The 22,094-nt window shown below is 38.8% G+C and overlaps 1 protein-coding gene across 1 annotated transcript; it reads right to left on the bottom strand.

The window, feature by feature from the left end:
• Window positions 1-1,537: 1,537 nt before the first annotated feature.
• Window positions 1,538-20,231, bottom strand: LOC149921184 (photoreceptor-specific nuclear receptor-like). The gene is made up of 9 exons (XM_090162124.1): window positions 20,187-20,231; window positions 19,796-19,874; window positions 13,968-14,505; window positions 12,057-12,160; window positions 9,444-9,692; window positions 7,475-7,725; window positions 6,285-6,540; window positions 3,641-3,746; window positions 1,538-1,917 (listed from the first exon to the last, which is right to left on the bottom strand). The coding sequence occupies exons 1-9, from the start codon at window positions 20,229-20,231 to the stop codon at window positions 1,785-1,787; spliced, it is 1,761 nt and encodes a 586-aa protein (XP_090018250.1). The 3' UTR covers window positions 1,538-1,784.
• Window positions 20,232-22,094: the final 1,863 nt, after the last annotated feature.

Here is a 22,094-nt window from a genome sequence, read left to right as displayed (position 1 = left end):
CCTGCAAAGTAATCTTTATGGAAGACCCCTTCAATCTTCCAAATTTCCCTGTACAGTGGCGTCAAACATTTCTAAAGCCAAAGGCCAGAGCGGCCAGAGCTGCAAACGTTGGTGTTCCACACCAAATACCTGAGGTTATATTCCCTTTAATGTTTCTTATTTCGTTGTTGTTCATTTTATCTAACAATAATCTATCATATTTGTTTTTCAGATTTTCTTTTGATTTATCAAATTCTTTTAATACCTATATATTTCCGCGGTTTGAAAGTCTATAAAGTCAAAAAAAATTGTATTTTATTTCTTTATACTCACGTTGTTTTTTGATTTGTTTTATATCATACTTTAATACTAATTTTAAAATTTTCCGGTCATGTATTATCGTGTCTCTGCATATAATTTTTTTTCTAATATTGTAACCATGACTTTAAATGATTTTAATATATATATATATATATATATAATAAAACCCACTTTTCCCTGGTTACTTATGTAATTTGTTTATGTAAATTTGAATGTATCCCAGGATTTGGAAAACTAGGAAATGTTTGGTCTGAAAAGGAAAATTTCAGTTTCGCGATCTGGCACCAATGAGTGGTTTTCGTTTGCTCTACAAACTGTTTTTCCTCAAATTAGGTAAAATTTTTAAATTAAATTTCTTAATTTAACCCTAACTTACAAATACCAAAATCCGGCCTTTTATAGGTTTTGAGAAAATTAGCGATTTTCAAAATTCCAATACCCTGTGAATTTTCAAGGATGCATTTATTTATTTTCAGATGGAGAAAATTCAAGCAGGGGGACCACAGAATATTTTAAAACGCTTGTCAAAATTGTTTAAACGGGGTATAACATTCTATAACCGATAGAAATAGTCGAAAACTATTGGCGAACAGTGTTGGAAATAAAGTTGTAAGTCGGAAAATTTTCCGTATTTTTCCGAAAAAAATAAAACAAAAAGGTTTCATTCCATGATTAGTTTAATATTGTTTGCAAATTTAAATAAAGCGGCTTTTTCGCCTCATTTTTTCGAATCTGAAAGTAAAATTAAACATCTAGACTAGTTTAAACTGATTAACAATGTAACACTATTAATGTTTTGTAGTATGTTTACTGATATTAGACATTTTATATCGATAAAAAGTTAAAAACATTAAATATCCTTGAAAGGTAATTTCAGTTTAAATTTTTTATTTTTCCGAATAGCGGAAAATTTTCCGCATTTTATTTTTTCGGAAAATTAACAACACTAGGTGGAAATAAGCATCTTTAAAAACTGTAACGTTTTAAAGACTTCTAAGGGTAAAATATCAACAATTTTAATTTCTTCTGACTTTTGAGTTGAAATATAGGATATTATAGGAAATGTAATGAAATTATACGAGAAAAAATGAAATACTTTAAATTATAGGAAATATAGGAACTGTGGTAACCCTGTCCTAAGGTCACCATGGTCTAGTTTTACCCCGTCAAGAAAGGACTGTAGAAAATATAACTTCAGTTTTATAAGTTAAAAGACCGTGGAAAAAGACAACCAAAACACAGTTAAATAATTTCATTGAAACAACTTGTTACATTGACATAGTATTTAAATTTTAAATCCTAATTTGAATTCTAACGATATATCGTAATAGTCTATTATGTATGTAGGACTTAAACGGATGAAATTTTATTAATTTAAACCGGAATTAATATCAAACGCTTAATTGGGGGGGGGGCTTATTTATTTACAAAATGAGGAGTTAAAGTGTCAAGAATGAGAAAGTATTGTAAGAAATAGAGGAGGTTCAGCATTTGAACATGTCGCAGAGTAGTTTCTCCATGGGAGTGTTGCCGATGGTTCGGTGGAAAAACAGCATTTCAATGTGGTCAGCGGGGACGTAACGCAGCAAGGGCAGCATCAGCAGGAGGCGGCCAAACCTGAGGGAAACACCGAAGCTATTTCTTATATAGTGGTGCAACATTTTAGACGGAGCGAAGAACCTATTCTCGCAAATGAGAACGTGCTAGTCTGTTGTTTTAGCTCTGGTGTAGCGTAGCTTAATGAATACCATTATGTTTCGACTCCCCTAATACTCCCAGACAAAAAAAGGAATAACTCACTGCGCGCATGCGCGTAGGTATCACAAGGAGTCGTTTAAAAAACGGGACTAGCGTCTACTGTTTTTTAATCATGGCCGCTCGTTGAGATACCTTCGCACTCGCGCAGTCGCTGTTACGCCTATTTTTCTCCGATAGGGGGCGAGGAAGAACAGTGTTTCACGTTTGTTAAAGAAATTCAATTCAAGAATGGGCGGGGATCGAATTAATATCTTATTTATCTGTTAGGGTACGGGTGGAAAAGGTAATTTCGAGTTCGGGAATGGGAATGAGCAGGAATGGGAATGGGAATGGACGGGAATGGGAATGAGCGGGAATGGGAATGGACGGGAATGGGAATGGGAATGGACGGGAATGGGAATGAGCAGGAATGGGAATAAGCGGGAATGGGAATGGACGGGAATGGGAATGGGAATGGACGGGAATGGGAATGAGCAGGAATGGGAATAAGCGGGAATGGGAATGGGCGGGAATGGGCGTGATTGAGAAATTCGTCCAATGGAAAGGGAATGGTTGGAGGACAATTATTTGAACGGAAATGGGATGGGAATGGAAATTAGCTCAACGGGAATGGTATTCTCTATTCTGGGGGATTGTACTACCATCCGAATCTCCGGCCACATTCTACAACAACGTTACATTATTTTGATATTGTTTGCTGACTTATTTTCTTCGATCTTATTTTTGAGCTCTAGTCTCCACCCACAACTTAGCCACGCCTTCAGTTCAGCTCACATATACAGCAGTGGCGTAGCCAGGATTTTGTTGGGGGGGGGGGGGGGGGCACACAATTGAAAAAAAAAGTAAAATAAGAAAAATATTTTTTCGTACGAACATACGTTTCAGGGGGTGCATGTGCCCCCTGTGCCCCCTGTGCCCCCTGTGCCCCCCTGGCTACGCCACTGGTATACACCCATTATTGTTAATCCGAATAATGTTTTTCATTTTGGCATTGCTTCTGGTCTCAATATCTTAAAAGCTATTAAAGATAAAAAACTAGTAATTAAGTACGCAATTTAATTTTAAAATTTGACTAATTTCGATGAAAAAAACGTAATTTTTGAAAAACCAATCATAAATTGTTGGATGCTTAAAGCAAGTGTCGGCTCTGTCGTTGCCCTCTGTATTTTTGATTGGGTCTATGTAACGAAGATGGCTATGATTGCTTAGATCGCCTGGAAGGTGCTTCCATCTATTATCGACTTTCAAAAACGTATTGTCAATTATTTGAAAGTCAACGATGACGTGATTGAAACACGTGATTGCAGAAAAGCCAATCCAAGCTAAGTGGACTGCGCACGTGATTACGCAAAGCCAATCAAAGGAAGGGGTACGTCGAGGGAATAATTTGCTTGCTCAATTGGTTTCAATTTCGACTAAACTCGGCGTTAGTGACATCTCTCGCTCTCCAATGATACTAACCTTAAAATAGGAGCCGACACTTGCTTTAATTTATCTCAACCATTTGTTCAGTTGATGGGACTACTGCACGTTCTCCATTGCGTAAATGAGTTCTTGACGATAAACTGGAATGAGCATTTACCTGACTGGGTGCGTTGGGTGTTGGTTTTTAACGTGCTGTTGTAACATGAGTTGCGCTTGATCCTGGAGGTTCTCCACTTGGTGACAGTCTTTCAAGCCTCTCGCGTCTAAATCAATCACAAAAATTCCAGATTAAATTGAGTTTCGTAAGTGCGTGAGATAGTGCAACCAAAGAAGTCGCTTGATGACTTAGGCCTAAGGTGGTGCCTTGGGTATTATGATAAAATACGCGAAAAAGTAGATTAGTCCATAATTAATAGGGATAATATAGCTAAATCCTAAACAAATTTGAAGAAATTAAAAAACTTACTAATAACTCGTACCAATAGGTCTTCGAGCAAAAAACGCGAAACTCGGATCAAATAGATCTTCGAGTAATAAACTAAATTTGAAATTTTTAATGTTTAGGCTTAGTTTCTCCTTTAGATTTGACAGTCGCCAGCCAGATTTCCCGCACGGTACTGATGAGTTCCAAATAGAACGAAACCGGTCTACCGTTGGAATTTCTGGCTATTTATTTTATTTAATTTTAATTTAGTTTATTACTCGAAGATCTATTTGATCCGAGTTTCGCGTTTTTTGCTCGAAGACCTATTGTTACGAGTTATTAGTAAGTTTTTTTAATTTCTTCAAATTTGTTTAGGATTTAGCTATATTATCCCTATTAATTATGGACTAATCTACTTTTTCGCGTATTTTATCATCCTTCTCACAGTCCTTGGGTATTAGCCTAGCTGATTATTATTATTATTATTATTATTATTATTATTATTATTATTATTAGAAGTGTCAAACAACGAAATACATTTTTAAATCGCAAAGCGTCAATTGTGAAGCCAAGACCAATTTTTATCTAAATTTGAAAGTATACACAAAAGTAAATATTTGTATACGTTTCGATAGTCTTGAATATTAAGGGCCTTTAGGGCGTTTTCTACCGAGCTCCATATCCTTCTACTCTTTAGACCGTCAGTAAATCGCTATTAATCGACTCTACATAGTCACGAACAGATTAATAATTTCGCATATTCAGAAGTAAATGAACCGAAGTTATCGAAATAGTGCTCAGAATCGGAGGGTGTTTTCCTTATGAAAATGATGAGAAATTGAGTCAAATAAAAGCTAATTTCCATCTCCGTCTTTTGACGCGATAAATTGCACTTGGGAATTGTGGGTATAGCTATTTCTATTTATAAAAAATGGTTTCATAAAAACAAAAACGTATTTTGTTTTTGGTCTAGGAGCGCGCAAAATTTCAAATTCGAGGTCAAAATGTACCTTCATAAGGACAACGCCTCGAACATGGGGAGTATAGCAGTCTGATAACTTTGGTTCATATACTTTTGGCATAGTTGAATGAGAAAAAATATTTAGCGGGCCTAGCTATGACCATTCTTGGCTCCAAAAGAGGCTTAATTATACCCAGGCAAATTGCAAATACCGGAGTCGATGAAAATCAACCCACAAACGTGCATTTTAGGTACCCAATACTTTATTTACTATGTTCACTTCTTTGATAGTAGAGGGCGGTGCGGTCGGTGCTATTACCTTAAGGCCGATTTCCACGGACGCATTTAAATTGAAAATGAATAGCTTGAGATATTTCTATTTTCGTGAAATGAATAGCCAATAGCTTTGTGTTTCCACGGAACGTTTTAAGCGTATGTCGCTTCATTTATATATTTCTAATATATTTCTGTTTACATTTTTAATCATCATTGAGTCAAAATAAACGCTCTACGGGACCCGTGGCGACATCTGTGATTGAGGTATTGCACTACGATTTCCAACTATAGTTCTCGATTGGCTGACTGCAGACAGGTGAGTCATGGACACTGTATCTCTAACCGGACGAGAAAGGCTGTAGCTTCCACATTACAAAATCACCTGTCGCCGCCGCCGTCTCTCTGTAAAGGGGGGGAAGGATCTAGAATTTTGAAAGTTTCGGGCTGTCAAGGCCATATAATTCGTTACGTGATTAACAAAATGTTCCCTTGGAAATGGCGGTTTAGATTCTTCCGAATAACCTTGACTGCCCTGCGAATCGAGTACGGCCGACTATTTCAGCTAATACGAAGTAGGACGCAAACGGACAGTGAGGGGGTACGTCTTTTAAGCTGATTTTCCCGTCCGGTTAGAGGTAACAGTGTCCATGGGTGAGTAGACCCGATGCTCGAAACTTTGGCTTGAGCGTGGAGACTAGGAGCATCAAACGCAAGGAGAACGCAGCTAGCCTTTAAACACGCTAACGCAGTGTTGTGTACAAATTTCATTGGACGAGCCTTTAAGCTGCACGTTTTACGGGGGGGAAGACAATTTCCGAATTTTCCCCTTCCGACGCGACGGCAGCGGGCGCTAATGCGTCCAACCAATGAAAAATGTCCACAAGAAAATGCACGACTTTTGACGGGTTGCGTTCTCCTTGTGTGGGGTGCAGCTGTGTTTGTTGCTCCTAGGTGGAAATATCTGATCGGCGCTCGAAGCTCGTACCAATCCTGTTTCGCAAGCGCGAGCTAGAAGCTAAAGCTCAAGCGTTCGTGGAAACTGATCACGATTGTAGCGGGAGCGTGAATTTTAAAATATTTCTCGCTCAAGCCGAATTAGACAGGCTACAAGCGTTGGTGGAAAGGCGGCTTTCGACTTACCGGATTTGAAGAGGACGATGGCCTTGAGGCAGGCGAACTCTGCCGGGTCGACGGCGACGCTCTTGAAGCGAGAGAAGGCTTCTTGCAGGGTGCGCACGTCGGCCAGGGTGCAGGCCGCGGCCTTGCCGTTGGACGCCAGCCCGCCGCTGCTGACGTGCTCCGCCGGCGTGAAGATGGGGCTGCACTCCATGGGCAGCGACCACTGAATGGCGCACAGCAGGAACAACTCCGACCACGTTTCCTCCAACAGAATCACCTGCGTTTACGGAGATATTCACGTGTCATTGAACTTTGTGGATTAAATCAAGATCTTTTCACGGAGAGGTCAGCGCACTCTCGGTTTTTTGCGCAACTCGTTCGTCAGTGTTTGAGGCTGCTGAAAAATCTAAATGCGCTCTTTTGCGCCATCTACACTGGTTCTCATAACTACACTTCAGAAATTATTTAAAACAAATTATTTTATGGTACCGATTTATTTAAAATAATTTATAATTATATAACTTCTGTTTGAAGATTAGGATATTATTATAAATAAATAAATAATTATAAATTATTTTAAATATATCGGAACCATAAAATAATTTATATTTATTTATTTATTTATAATATCCTAATATTTAAACAGAAGTTATATAAAATATAAAAGATTTAGGATTCAATAGATGGCGTGTGTATTAATTAAGCTAGTCAATTAATCAATGTTAAGTCTACCATAATGTACGCGCTATAGCCCATATTAGTCGTTGGATGGCGCGAAGAGACGCAGTAATATTTTCCACTTCTGTCAACTTCCTTTCCCTTCACTAGGAGCTGACGAATGCTTAGCTAGACGAAATAGACGCCAACCTCTCAATAAAAATATCCCGGTTAAATTAAAACAACTGGTCGCTCGACCTTTTTAAATGTCGGCTGCCACATTGAAAGCGACATCTAGTGGCTTAACTGGCTTTCAATACCGAAGCAAAAAACCGTATAAAGATATGGGCCCAAAAATGACACTTCGGTCCAACTAAGGATAGCTGACTTCGCTCCGAATAAAGACAGCTCGCTTCGCTTCGGTCCGACCAAAGATAGCTGACTTCACTCGTACTAAAGAAAGCCCGCTTCGCTTCGTTCGTACTAAAGATAGCTCGCTCCGCTCCGACTAAAGTCTTCAAACGTGTGTTTGAAATTTGTGTTCGATGTCTTACCTGGTCGCGGAAGGGCAGGTTGGCGAAAGAGGGGAGGTTTTTGGCCCACTTAACCGCCATGAAGAGTAGCCGCGCCGAAGATTCGTAGATGGTCTCCTGGTGTCCTCCGTGCGGCGAGCAGGGGTAGAGGGCGATGTCCTGGTAGGAGGACGAGGCGACGTGGTTGGCCATGGAGGTGGCCGGGTGGATGGCGGCGATGGGACGTTCTCCTTCTTCGCGCACCTGCTCGACCGGGCTGCCTCCGGATTCGTCTGCAAGGATTTCATCAAAACAATGTTCGTTTAATTAGGAGCGTAGACTATATTTGCGTTTCGTATTTTAGTATTCATCGTAGCAGTTTCCCGTGATACCCTTGTAATTTAAGGGAGCAGTAAATATAGCAGTATTTAAATACAAGAGAACGTACTAGTGATAGTAAACAGTATTCTCCGTAATACCAAAAGTAAATAGGGGGAGAAAGTCTAGCACTGCCTTCAGAGTTTACCTTCCGCCATGCTTGACACCCTTTTTAAAGAGCTAGTGATCACGTGATATTTCTAACCAATAAAGATAGCGCAGTACGCGCGAAGCAGTGCATTTGTGGTATTCCGGTCCGCGCTCAAGATGAAAATTTTGAATTTTATTCCCTGGCAGCCATGTCACCGCCTCGCGATTTCAAATAGTCTCTCTGTCAAATGATGACCATTATTTCCTTCGATAACGGTTGATTTTCATTAATAATTACTATATCAATTGTAAAACAAACAAAAACAGCTCGTAGCTATATCTATTATTTCAGTTAAACTTGCAAATTGTTAGGCCTTAACATCGTAAATATACCAATTAGTACCGATCTCTGCTCTTAGATGGCGCCACGCTCTCCACGATTTAAGTGAGCGTTTTTCTAGTTACGGTTTATATCTTTTCAAAAGTCGTGTTATTATTTTTAAAAAGTCGCATTTTAGTTTCTATCATATATCTACTTTATTTAGGAACTAATTTAACCAAATTATCGAAAGCAAAAGTTTAATATTGACGTATTTTATAGAGTACAACCGATACCTTTGTGTCCCTGTAAAGAGGCTAGGGGAAAGTCATTTCCGAAGCCCAAAAATTTTACCCCTCAAATAAGACGTCGGGCGGTTGGACCCAAGTACCAGACTTTCTCCCCCTATTTACTTTTGGTAATACTGAAGTGCTGTAACAAATGAGCAATTTACCGTATTTACAGCAATACTTCAATAAATACTTATATCGCATTTTCAACACGTTCCTTTTATAGCTTGGATTAAAATGTATATTATAATTAGACAGTGGTTTTAATACATGTTCATTTAAATACGGTGGATTTTAAATGCAAATAAAGCCTTAAGCATTTATCTAAGTCATTCGCGGGAATATAAAACATAAACCTGATCTGATTGACTAATTAACTACCTGAATAACCTGAACAATTGGTAAAAAAGGTAAATCTAATCTGATTAACTGAATATCTTCAGATATCTAAAAGCTACGACCTAAAATAACCTGAATAATTTTCATAAAAGGTTAACCTGATCTGACTGTCTGAATATCTTCAGATAACTGAAAGCTACGACTTAGAATATCCTGAACAGTTTCTATAAAATGTTAATCTGATCTGATTAATAAATTATCTTCAGATAACTGAAAGCTACGACTTAGAATATCCTGAACAGTTTCTATAAAATGTTAATCTGATCTGATTAATTAATTATCTTCAGATAACTGAAAGCTACGACTTAGAATAACCTGAATAGTTTTATAAAAAGTTAACCTGATCTGACTGTCTGAATATCTTCAGACTTAAAATATTCTGAATAGTTGATATAAATGTTAAACTGATCTGACTATCTGAATACGAATATCTTCAGACTTAAAATAATCTGAATAGTTGATATAAATGTTAAACTGATCTGACTATCTGAATACGAATATCTTCAGATCTCTCATCATATCCGAATTGGCGTACCTTCTTTGTGGTTGTCGTCGCGTTCGAGTTTGGGTCGGTCAGTGGCGGCGGCGGCGGCTGCGGCGGCCAGCATGTTGGCCTGCAACAGGCTGCGGTGCTGGGCGGCGGCGAGGGCGGCCGCGGAACTCTGCGGGAAGACGCCGACGGTGGCTGCCACTCCATCCCGGATCATCCTCTCGCTGTCCATTTCCGACAGAGATTCTGGTCGGATCGTCGCCGTGTTGCGCGGCTGCCGTTCATTTTGCACAGCTGCAAAAGATCACGACGACTTTGTATTTTCTATTTTGTTTTGTTATGACTCGAAAGACCTTCGTTTCAAAACCATTTAACTCGACTTAAGCTAATTTGCTTTTTTGCGTTCTTCGAAAGAGAATTTCCTTAAGCTCTAATAAATACCATAAGTTAACTTATGTAAATACTTAAAACAAGTGTCGGCTCTTTTTTCAACAGATGTCGCTAGCGTCGAAATCAAAACAAGATGCTTAAGCTACATTTTGACCCCTCGCGTTGATTAGCTCGTTTGTAACTTAAATTACAATAATTTTAACAATATATTTTATATGGAATATATTAAGTAGAGTAAAAGTTGTCTAATTTCCATACTCTACAATGCTTCTCTGACGACGTAATCGTTTCGTTGTTTTGAATCTTAGCTTCCTTTTCCATTAATAGATGGCACCTAGGAGCAACAAACAGAGCACTGCCCACACAAGGAGAACGCAACCCGTCAAAAGTCGTGGATTTTCTTGCGTACATTTTTCATTGGTTAGACGCATTATCGCCTGCTGCCGTCGGAAGGGGAAAATTTGGAAATTGTCTTCCCCCCGCCTGTAAAACGTCCAGCATAAAGGCTCGTCCAATGAAATTTGTACACAACACTGCGTTAGCGTGTTTAAAGGCTAGCTGCGTTCTCCTTGTGTTTGTTACTCCTAGATGGCACCACGCTCTACAGTAAAAACGTTTTATCGAAGAATCGGATTGAATCATTGGCATCTCTAATAACAAGGGCCCTATCATTATACAGGTGGCATTGATAGAGCCGACAGTTGCTTTAAATTATTTTTTACTCACAATAAAATTTTGAGATACCTGTTTTTGGAACTAAAGTGGCGTATTGAAATATTGAACATGTTTTTAGGAAAATTTATTTTACTGAGGTTTTTATTATGGGCCATGATTTATTAACTAAAATTTTATTTTTCGCAAGCTAATATAATTTCAATCCGTGATCTTGATTTTAATAATTCTGGAGAAAACACATTTAGCAACTGAGAGCATGTTTTGGGTGATTATAACTATTACTCCATCTAGTGGAAGGCGCTATTACTAAATATTCTCAAAAATTAACCTTAAAGTGATAAGCTATATTACAATTAGACATATATAACTTTGCAGTTTTTACTATTGAAATCTAAGTAATTATCTGATAGCGTTTGCTGGAAGGACGGACGGCGGTTTGTCGTTCTAGTTTTCCGTGTTCGAATCCACTTTCATTAAAATGTTAGCCTGTTTCTGTATTGACTATGAAAATTAAAGATCAAGAGTGAAAATATAAACAGCAAAATTTCGCATAAAAGGCCATTTTCTTTTTTAACAACAGATGGAGACTATATTCATATCACAATTCATTTGAAGGGACACGAATGAGATATAAAAGATTTATTGATTGATAATTAAATATCAAAAAATAAATAAATGTTTTAAGTAGAGTATAACCAAAGCATCTTAGGTGAAGCTTATATCTCCCAACAAATACTTCTATATAAACCTCGCAACAGTATTTGCGAATTTAGGATTTTCTACTACGTTCTAGACTGTCGCGCCACGAGTGAGCATTCACGAAAGCTTGACCTTCCTTGCAAGGGTTATACTCCCTTTAAACCAACTCTATCCTGTTTTTATTCGTAGCTTGCTCGTGGGTGTGACTCGTGTTTGTTGCCATGGTAACGCGTATAGGTCAGTCATGACATTATGACCGCCATGAAGGTCACGTGATTATCTCGCAGGATCGTGTAACGTTTTGCCGCGTGATCTGTGACGTTAAAATAATGTCACAGCGGCCGTTTCATGTAGAGCATAGCGCCGATTTAATTTCGGTCGGCGGAGGCGTTTGGCGAAAAACACCCGGCGGCGCGTGAAGGGGGTAAAATGTCTCCCCCCCTTTCTTTTGAAAAATCAAAAAAAAAATCAAAATGTTTTTGAATGAAAAAAAATAAAGTTACGTAGCAAAACTAAAAAAATTTCGGCGGCGGTAAAAACAATTATCGGTGGCGGCGGCGGCGCGCCGAAAAGTAAATGATCGGCGGCGCTAGGCTCTAGCCTACGACGATACGAGCAAGCTACGAATGGCGATACACGAGCTCCTAGTGAAACCATAAGTGTATAATATTGTCACATAAGTGTGAAACTTCCTATTCTTCACACGCAAAAGTTTTTTTGAGATTTTCTTCTTGTGAGGACGTCACTCCGTTACTAGCTGTCACTAAAATATTCCCCAAAGTGACAAACTTATGGAACAATATTATAGACTTATGGTGAAACGTATCACATATTTGGAAAGAAATGATTTAAAATCGGTGCGTATTTGGTGAAACTACGTGCACTTACACGTACCATCTTTATTCATGCCCATTTGAAGACACTTCTTGAGGCGGCACGCCTGGCACTGGTTCCTGTGAGCCTTGTCCACCACACAGCTGCCCGTGCCCGCTTGGCACCTACGCGCGAAGAAACGCATTCCTTTTAGTAGATATACAACAGAACAACCATAGACTAGTTAAAAGACTAAAGCTTATATTTGCGTAAAATTAATTTTATTTAAAGGGGAACGGTCAAGCTTTAACCAGTTAGATAGCCCTATAGCCCGTTCAAAACTAAAATTTATGGCGAAAACCGCATCAAAAAATATTGAGTGGTTAATTTTTAATAAAATAAAGAAATTTCGGGAAATCGAAAAGCGCGCGTCCGCCGCGACACCCGGTGAGAAGTCGGTGAGACAGAAAAACAACGTAAAAGCGGGCGCTGCTGAAGACGCAAAAAATATTTTTTGCACGCGCGGCGCGTTCCAGTGTGACCTAAGCCTAAATTGCGCGATTCTAAAAGTAAGGATAGTTCGCAAATCACTCATACGGGGTTAGGGGCGCTGGCGGCAGCCCCTAAGATGGCGGCGAAAATTCAAACCCAAACACCTGGCGTTATTTTTGGGCCAAAAGCTATTTTTCCAAGACAAAAAAGGTACGTGGTAGTATGTTGAACGTCTTGCTAATCTTTTGATACGGAAATAAGGCCATATTTGGAAAAGCTTGGCCGTTCCCCTTTAACAAATGAATGTTTTAAGAGTATTTCGTTTCGTTTCGGCTTCAGAGATTTTAAGAATATATTTCTGTTTACATTTTTAATCATCGTTGCGTCTAAATAAACTCTCTACGGGACTCGTGGTGACATCTAGGATTGAGGTATTGCACTACGATTTCCAATTCATTGGCTGACTGCAGTCGGGTGAGTAGACCCGACGCGCGAAACTTTGGCTTGAGCCTGGAAATATATAGTTGTATTTGATCGGCGCTAGAAGCTTGTACCAGTCCAGTTTCGCAAGCGCGAGCTACAAGCTCAAGCTCAAGCGATCGTGGAAACTGATCATGCATGATTGTAGCGGCTAGCGGGAGCGTGTATTTCAAAATATTGCTCGCTCAAGCCGAATTTTACAAGCTACAAGCGTTCGTGGAAACCCGGTTTAAGGACACTAAAGCCGGCTAGGCGTATAAAGCTCGCTAGTGAATTTTGAGCGCGCACGCATTCGTCGTTTCAAAAACCATCTCGTATCGCGGGAAAATGCGAACGTGATATTCATTCGCAGTGACTGAGGCGCCATCTACTATCATAAAATAGAAATGCTTCGTCTGTAATTAATTTTTCCCGTTTTTACTTATATAGTATTTGCCGTAGATGGCGCCATACATACTGAAGTGCGGCGTATACAAGACGGCGAACTACGCTTCTGATAAGAACAACGCCTTTATAACACGGAATTTTAAAAAATCGGTCTTCCATTATTATTTCATGTTAAATTAAATTAAAACATAACCACTGGTCGTATATTACTTATTGTCCATTTCTCTTAATATCAAAAGTAAATGATGTAAAAATTAAGTAGGTAACGCTACGTCAATAATTCTTACATCACTAGCCGCGCAAGGCATATAAAGGGTAATTAAGTAATATCTAATACCAATGAATGAAATAAAATTAGTTCTAAGCGTTATAAAAAAGAGGTTAAGTCCACGCTAGAAAACGCGTGGTCCGAACGTGAAAGAGTGTAGAAGCTACGTCTACATTCCTAGTCGTTTGCAGCTAGGGCTTAACCTCTCCATTATTTTGGATTATAATCATAATTTCCAAAAGTTAACATTGCCATGGAAACGGATATCTTTATAGATATCTTTTTGGTATACGAATGACTCTTGATGGTTCCATCATTAATTTAAACTAGAAAATTGTGTAGGGAAAATCGAAAGAGATATTTACCGATAGATCAATTTCCTGCGGACGCTGCGTTTGAAGAAACCACTGCAGCCATTGCAGGCCAGAATGCCGTAGTGCTTCCCGCTCGACGTGTCCCCGCAAACGACGCAGGTCAGGCCGGGAGAGGGCCGCTGCTTCAAGGGACCGCCCCCGGCCCCGCCTCCAGAAGGGCCCCCCGACGAGGAGGAGGAGCTGGGGGGCCCCGTCGACGCCCCGCGCCGGGGACTCGGCTCCCGGCCGCCCGACGTCGTGCACAGAGACAAAGGCCCGATCTGCGCCGGGTGGAAGTGCGGGGAGCCGCCGTGGTGCGCCATGGGCTGGATCGGAAGCAGGCTTCCGTGGTGCGGATGGTGCTGATGCGGCAGGAAGAAGCCGTGCACGGAGACGGTGGTCGACGGCCCGGTCGACCCGGAGTGGGCGGGGGTCGAGGGGGGCGAGGGCCCAGCGCGGGCCCCCGTGTCGCGCTCGGACCCGGGGGATCTGTCTCCGCCGTAGGACGAGCTCGGGGATCGTGATGAGTCCGCCGCCACTGACGAGTAGCCTGAAATTTTGGAAATTTTTGCAATTAATATCGACAGAAGTAAACGTTAAATGACATAAGTATGACCGTAAGTCTATAATATTGTTCCATAAGTTTGTCACTTTGGGGAATGTTTTACTGAGAGCTAGAAACGAAGTGACGTCATCACAAGAAGATGATCTCCCCCTAGCGAGGCGGACACAAAACGGCGACGAAGCCCGTAATGCAGTCTGTCTTGTGAATAGCTCTCAGTAAAACATTTGCGTGTGAAGAATAGGAAGTGTCACACTTATGTTACAATATTATACATTTATGGTATAATATTTAATTTAAAGCCCCCCCCCCCCCTCTAAGACTCAAGTAGGCATCGACCTAGCCACTGAATAAATTAACTTAAAATGTTTTTTCGTCGTGCTCGAAATGAAATCTATAAAGATATGAATTAAATACCCCCTTTTAGCATGGCGCTACCTATCGTGTAAAGGCGAAACTAAAGTATTTCGGACGATGGAAATTAAGAGAAGTATAACAAATTTCTCGTGCACTATTAGCTACCGAAAACTATCGCTACGCCCCCTTTGCTTCGCCGTTGAAACCTAGATAGGTGCGGCTAAAGCAGACTCTATTAGTTTTTCCTCGTCGTTATTCGTAAATTGGACTTTATAAATTATGATACTTGCATTTTAATATAATTTTTGCATCGTTTGCTTATATTTTGATAAGTTTATTAAAGAAAAAATTTTCTTATGATTTTTTAATTTGTCTATAGCAGACGCTATAGATCATAGACGCTACCTCGGAGAATTAAGCTAGCTCCGTTACGCCACCTACACTCGTTTCGGTCGCGAACATTATGTTTCAATGTGCTAGATGGCGCTTGCAATGCGTGTGGAATAACAATAATTATTAATTGGACGTCTTAGCCCATGCTAGAGGGGGAAGGAAATTTGTTTTGCAAGGATGATTTAGATCAACGTTATATATATTACTCCTTGTTGAGCTCGGTATGTCGTCTGCTACCGAGTGGAAGTATTTACAAAACACGGCGGATTAAATTTAATCCAAGTGATATTGTTAAATTGGTTATATAAAATTTTTAAAGTATAAAAGTATTTCGTTTACTTAACTAGTCAAAAGAGAAGATGATTTAAAAATTTAAAATAACGAAAAATTTAGTACGGTTTCGATGATGTTTAACAGTTTATAGCATTGTGAACTAAGGCTTAAAGGCCTAGGATATCTTCGGCCAGTTTTCCTTTAAGTTTTCTTCCCGCAGCACACGTTGGCCTACCACCAGGATATTTGCGTGGCGGGAAGTAAACTTAAAGGAAAACTGGCAGAAGAAATCCTGGGACTTTAACATTTCGTTGACAGCCACAGTAGTTTATCAAAAATACTAACTAATAAATATCTAAGTATTAACAATACTTTCACAGCGTTGATACGAGTATTGCAATAATAATTAATTTAATTAGTATCGAAAATAAATTAAGTCTAACCCGAGCTGCGTGACTAAAATGTTTAGGAAATCTTACCGGGAAATGCAAAAAGTACAGCCAACTTATTCTTTAGTCTTAGCGAAATTGGTGGTGTGTGACGTAGAAAAAACAGTGAAAGCACGTAGAAATATTTTATGGAAAGGCCTAATTTGTTGGCTCTCTAATTTTAAAGTAATAATTTTTGGATTAATTTAATAGACAGTTCCATCAAATAATGAATATGAAGTAAATGCTAGCGCCTATCTCGATAAGGTAATTCGCTTGATACCTGTATCTACGCAAACTCCTGTTGAAATTTCATTTGTCGCTTGACCGACTAAGAAAGACCCTGAACGACCCTTGAGATCTTTTCAATTTCAATTCGGAACCTCCTCCCCCCCCCTCCCCTCTCAAATCCGACTAGAGAATTTTCTACACAGGTCATGGTATGAAGTCGCACGTTTAAAACGAAAACATGGCAACTCCAAATATGACATTTTTCAGTTTTTTTTACAAAAGATGCCTATATATATCAAAGTTTATTTTCTTAAATATCAAAACACATGGGACTACAACCAAGTTATTAATTTTTTATTTTGTTATTGCAAAATAATCTACTAATCTAATACACTAATCAATTGCAACGTTATTTGCCGAGACTATAGAGTAGTACCACTCCGTAGCTTTGGCCATGGCCGCCATTGTGGGCGCGAATATTTTATGAATAGGAAAAAGCATGGGTGACGTTGTGTGACGTAGCACGGCCATTACTCTATTGTCTAAGGTGGTGCCTTGGGTATTAGCCTAGCGGATAATTATTATTATTATTATTATTTATTTTTGTTAACAGTAAATATTAAATGTAATGTAATTTTCAATATTAATAATATCATTTATATTAGGCTCAGTTAGTTTGAAAGTATTATGAATATAAATATTTAGCGCTTAGCCTTGGTCATGAAAAAGGTCGTGTTTCAATAATAGACCGATTTTAGATTGAAGTTTTACCAATCTTATTTCACCGATTTTCTACCCTAACACGGCGAAGAATTTTGAGATCAACCGGTGGCCAAAAACAACGGTAATGGGCCATTTAGGGGCCCGGTACTATAGGGGCCCCTTCACCAGCACCCCCTTTAAACTTGAAAATTTCAGTTAAAAGGGCCCGCGATAACATAATTTGCCCCCGGGCCCAAAATGTCTCTGCACGGCCCTGAATGTAATATATATGCACTAACAACCCGGCCAGAAAGAGGTGGGAAGACGGTACGACTTACCGGGGCCCGTGCAGCCTGAGGGGGCCTGAATTTCGAAAAGCTACCAGTGTCGTAAATAATGTCTTATAGGCCAGTTCGAGAAACTGGTTATCTAAAGTTATCTTCAGGGGCCCGCCCGTCCCGCGTAATTTACGCCACAGCTAAGTACCCTCATTCCGCGTTTCACCTCCAAAATATAAAGCTCACACAAGACCCGGGCCCGCTCTGTTAGGCCCTTTGAAGAGCAGCTCGATGTCTCAATTTTCGCTAAATCTAGTTTTTGGGGACATACCACGTTTCCGCTCTAAGTCTGGGCTAGAAGCTTCGCTCCGTAGATTGATATTCGTCCTTTTGAAGTCGAGGATTTTTTGGTAAAGTCCTATATTTTGACTCGTCGATATGTGGCCATGTATACAAACGGCTTCATCACGAGAGCCGGGTCCGCTTTTGGGTGTATAACAATCACATAACAGTGCCAGAAACTTGGCCACCCGCCTTTTGTCGGGGGACAGGCTTATATTTGCACCCTCCTCTTCCGATTAGAAAACTCCACTCCGTCCCGAACCAAATCGCCAAAGGGACCAGACATACAGACACAATTATATACTGATTTATCCGAAGCAGATAGTGTTTATAACTGATCAGATTATTCGGGTCGTAATTCTGAAGATAATCTGATAGTCAGGTCAGATTTATCATTGATATTCCTCTCAATAAAGCAACTCGATTTCAAATTGTATTTGATTCATTACCCTAACAGTTATCTGACTTATGTCATAAGAAACATAACGAATAATAAGTATGACACTTTCAATTGTTTTAATGTTAATTTCCTAGAGTGATTAATTTTCCGGAAAAATAAAATGTGAAAAAATTTCCAGAAAATTTTCCGCAAATCGGAAAAATAAAAATTGAAACATAAATTACTTTTGGAGGGTTTTTAATGTTTTTAACTTTTTATCGATATAAAATGTCTAATAACAGTAAACATTCTGCAAGACATTAATAGTGCCACATTGTTAATCAGTTGAAACTAGTCTGGAGGTTTAGTTTTACTTTTAGATTCGAAAAAATGAGGCGAAACCGTAGCTTTATTTAAATTTGCAAACAATATATTAGACTAATCATGGAATGATAACTTATTTTTCGGAAAAATAAGGAAATTTTTACCTGAACGTAAATAAGGATAATCTGATACCTGATTTATCACGATTATTTTATAGGAAATATTTGGTTCTAAGCTTTAGCAAAAATTACTTGTACTACACCAGATAGCACTAGTGTAGTTAATAGTTTCCACTGGTTTTCTCTTTGGACTTCCTGCGCTTTCAATTTTATAAGTTTTGCGGCAAATTAACACTGTGAAAAAATTATTTAAGTTTTTGTCGGTTTTTGTGTTCACCATCAGACTTTGCAATGATATTTAATCATCTATATCTCCATCATGGTAACTAGAGTAAATTTAAACAAATAGCTGTATAACCTACTTAAAGGGCCACACTGATGTTTGGAAAAATTCGGTCCGGATTTACTACGTGGTAGCAGATACGACCAATCATATTCTGGAAACAAGTGCCGGAAACTGGTTAAATTTAAACGCCGGAGTCATAAATCGGTCACAAGTCTATCCTCGACAGTCGAAAACTAGATCGGTAGCGTTAGAGCAGACGCTATTTGGCAGCCAGTTGCGTAAGGACTTTTTATTGTACGCAATTTAATTATGACTCCCAGATTTAAGCATTTTCCTTAAATTTGACATATATAGGTAGCGTAATTTGACAATAGCAGACGCTATATCATAGGCGCTACCTCGGAAGAACGTGGCACCGCAGCGTCACCTAGATATATTTTTTGCGTCGATGTTTGTACAATTTGTATTAAAATTAACGAATGTGACAATTTTAAAGGCTAAATATGACATCTGGCGTTTTGCGAACGTCCCCTGGATATAAGAGCCTCTTCCTAAGTCGGTCACGTCTTTTTTTAAATCGGGGTTCGAAGTAGGGTGTAGTCTGATAGTATAACGTAGGCCATGATTTGAGAAATCGGAAAGCTCGCCGGTGGCCTACGAGATAATACGAGTTAGGCCGATCACGCACCAAAAACTTCTCTTCGCGTCCTTTCAGCGAAGTTCTTTTAAAACCACCTTCCACCCGCGCCGTTAGATGGCGCCTTTTGGTAAAGATCCCCCGGTATCCTCCGCATGCCCCCTGGCGTTCAATTTCGCGAAGCGGACTTAGCGTAAATCACTAACCCCGCCAGCTACTAAAAACCTTTATACTCTCTATAGGAGGCCACGATCGCGGTGGCCCCTGGCGGTGATATAAGTCGAGTCTCAGCCTATAAGAAATCGGGAGTTCAAGTAGTAAGCCCCCTCTCGCGGGAAAAGATATCTTTAGCGGCGTATACCTCGGGGAGCGTAAGCGAGTAGCCTTGATGTTGAATGAGGTTGTTTGATCTGATTTCTTTTACGCGTCTTCTTTGGTTGTTTTCCGCCGCCTTTTTTGCGGCTGTTGGTTTCTCTGGTTCCAGAGAGAGGGTTCCCGACTTCCCTCGACTGCCGATTGGGGGATTAACTTTCGAAACTGGATTTCCAAGACTGCGCTGTGCCGACGCGATTTTTGTGGGCTGGCCTGTGCCTAGAATTGAGCCAAACCTAAAGATATTTGAATATTAAATGAAAGATTTAAAAACATAGCTAACCAACGACTTACGCGTATTTGATTTTTTGTAAAGAGTATTTTAAACTGAGATTATACTAAAAAGTGGACGAATTTTGGAATACCATAAATATATATATATATATATATATATATATATATATATATATATATATATATATATATATATATATATATATATATATATATATATATGGTATTCCAAAATTCGTTCACTTTTCAAATGTATTAATATTAAAATATAGTTATTGTGTGAAATATTTTACCCCCATTATACAAATATTTACTTTTGTGATTGTGTTACTAATTTGGGTTTTGCATCCGGAATCCATTGTTAGGTCTAAGCCGTCTAAGTAGTGAATTATCAACGGTTTATCATTAGACCCAAAAATATTCGAGCAAACCCATATTTGAAAATTGTAAATCCAAAATAATTAAGTGAATATCTTTATATATTTATTTTAAGAATATTAATAGACTATTTAATTTGGGGAAAATAGTCTATTAATATTCTTTAGTGCACTTTAAGCTAAGATGAAGACGCCTTAGTAGGCCTAAGCGAAATTCAAAATCTATATTATTTGAAAAATTCATACTTAAAACAATTTATAGTGCAACAATTGGTAAGAAGATAACAGCCGTATTTAAAATAGCACTGAACTGAAAACTACTTTGAACAAGAGTAAATATACAACGCTCTAGCTGAAAATATCAGAATTTGTAACATCTTATTCCTGAAAAATAGTTTTAAAAAATCTCTATAATAAAGAATTTCCAGCAAAACATTTTGCAAAATCCGAGTAAGACTGCAAATGTACGTTTCTCAAACGAACAATATTAGGAATATAAGAAAATAAATACTAATATCTAAGACGAATATTATTTACTTTTGGTTATATGTGAAACCAAAATTCCTACTCAGATAAATAATCTTACTGAAAACTGATCTAAGAAGTAAGAATAGTAAGAATAGTGTACAACGGAAGGTACCGCATTTAGGTCCTGAGTTTTGGTTAGTTCTGTTTTTGAAACAGGGCCGTGTACAAATTAGCATATTCGAGTATTGAGCACCTGAAAAGGCCGTCTGAGGAGGCCGACGCCAGATGAGCTCTCCGACAGCAGCCCTCGAGATTCGACAAATTAGAATAACTTAATTAAATGAACTTGTCTGCCTCGACGCGAGACAAAGGCCCGAATCGATGCGGAGTGAAGAACCGAACGAGAAGATTTTCGGCCGGCGACGCGAAATCCCAGGCGCCGCCCGCTCAGTGGCCGCATCCGGCTGAGCGCTTTGTTTACGTTCGCTCGAATCGGGCCTTGGCGCTTTTCGACTTTATCGCGTCAAGCCGCTGTTCATCTTTTGTTTTTCATCCCTGACGCAATTAAACGGACCCTATTGTTTTCCCATAATTTATTCCCTAACTTCTTAACCAAGTCAGACTGAAACTGTAATTCAATTAAGGATAAACACTCATCGCGAAAATGTGCTAACTCAAAAATGTGGGTATTCAGATTTTGTTTGATGTACGCTTGTAAAATGAAGAAATTTAGCAGTAGTAAATATATATCTTAGGCCTACGAGAGAATTACATTTAGTACATTAATAATAATAAAACATGTCCACAATTATAGAGATTGATAAACCATATTTTGCCGATGAAATATATTATAAAATCAGCACAATTTTTTTTTATCCAACGTTTTCCACAAGAACATACGAAATTTTGTAAGATTATTTTTGGATATACAATAAACAAAAAGCTTCCTAAGGATGTGGTCGATATTTTATCTACTTGCACCTGTAAAAGTGTTCTACACGCCAGGCACCGATGTTCAGGGAGAAAACAACTTTTATTTCACACGGTCATAGCATCTTCGATATAATTTTTTTCTCCAAAGACCCAAAGAAATTTATTTAAAGTTTTATACCTTGTGCAGTACATAGAAAAATTAGAAATATAAATTTAGAATACATTTTAGAGCTTCAAACTTGAATCACCTTTAGAAATTTATACAAAATTTTAGAAAACTTGATAAGCGGATATTGTTTAGATCATTAATGATTAATTTTTATTAATTTCCATTCGAGAAAACGCAATTCACCGGGATGGTTTTATGTAAGATGCAAGAATCTTTCGAATTTGCAGTGTAGTTCATTCCATTAAATAAATTTAAATATAACTATAATCAAGTTA

Source organism: Leiobunum rupestre, chromosome 11 (assembly GCF_980474605.1).
Source record: "Leiobunum rupestre chromosome 11, qqLeiRupe1.1.hap1, whole genome shotgun sequence".
NCBI classification, from domain to species: Eukaryota; Metazoa; Arthropoda; class Arachnida; order Opiliones; family Sclerosomatidae; genus Leiobunum; species Leiobunum rupestre.
The sequence above is the reverse complement of the archived record's forward strand: the minus strand, read 5'-3'. Positions and strand labels throughout refer to the sequence as shown.

What these genes read in the sequence shown, in the direction of transcription:
- LOC149921184 (XM_090162124.1), bottom strand. Translation starts at nt 20,231, where the DNA reads ATGGATTCCGGATGCAAAACCCAAATTAGTAACACAATCACAAAA. An exon ending in AATGGGCATGAATAAAGATG is followed by an intron (nt 9,693 to 12,056) that starts GTACGTGTAAGT and finishes GATCTTTTGCAG; the next exon opens with CTGTGCAAAATGAACGGCAG. An exon ending in CATCGTCCTCTTCAAATCCG is followed by an intron (nt 3,747 to 6,284) that starts GTAAGTCGAAAG and finishes TGATTGATTTAG; the next exon opens with ACGCGAGAGGCTTGAAAGAC.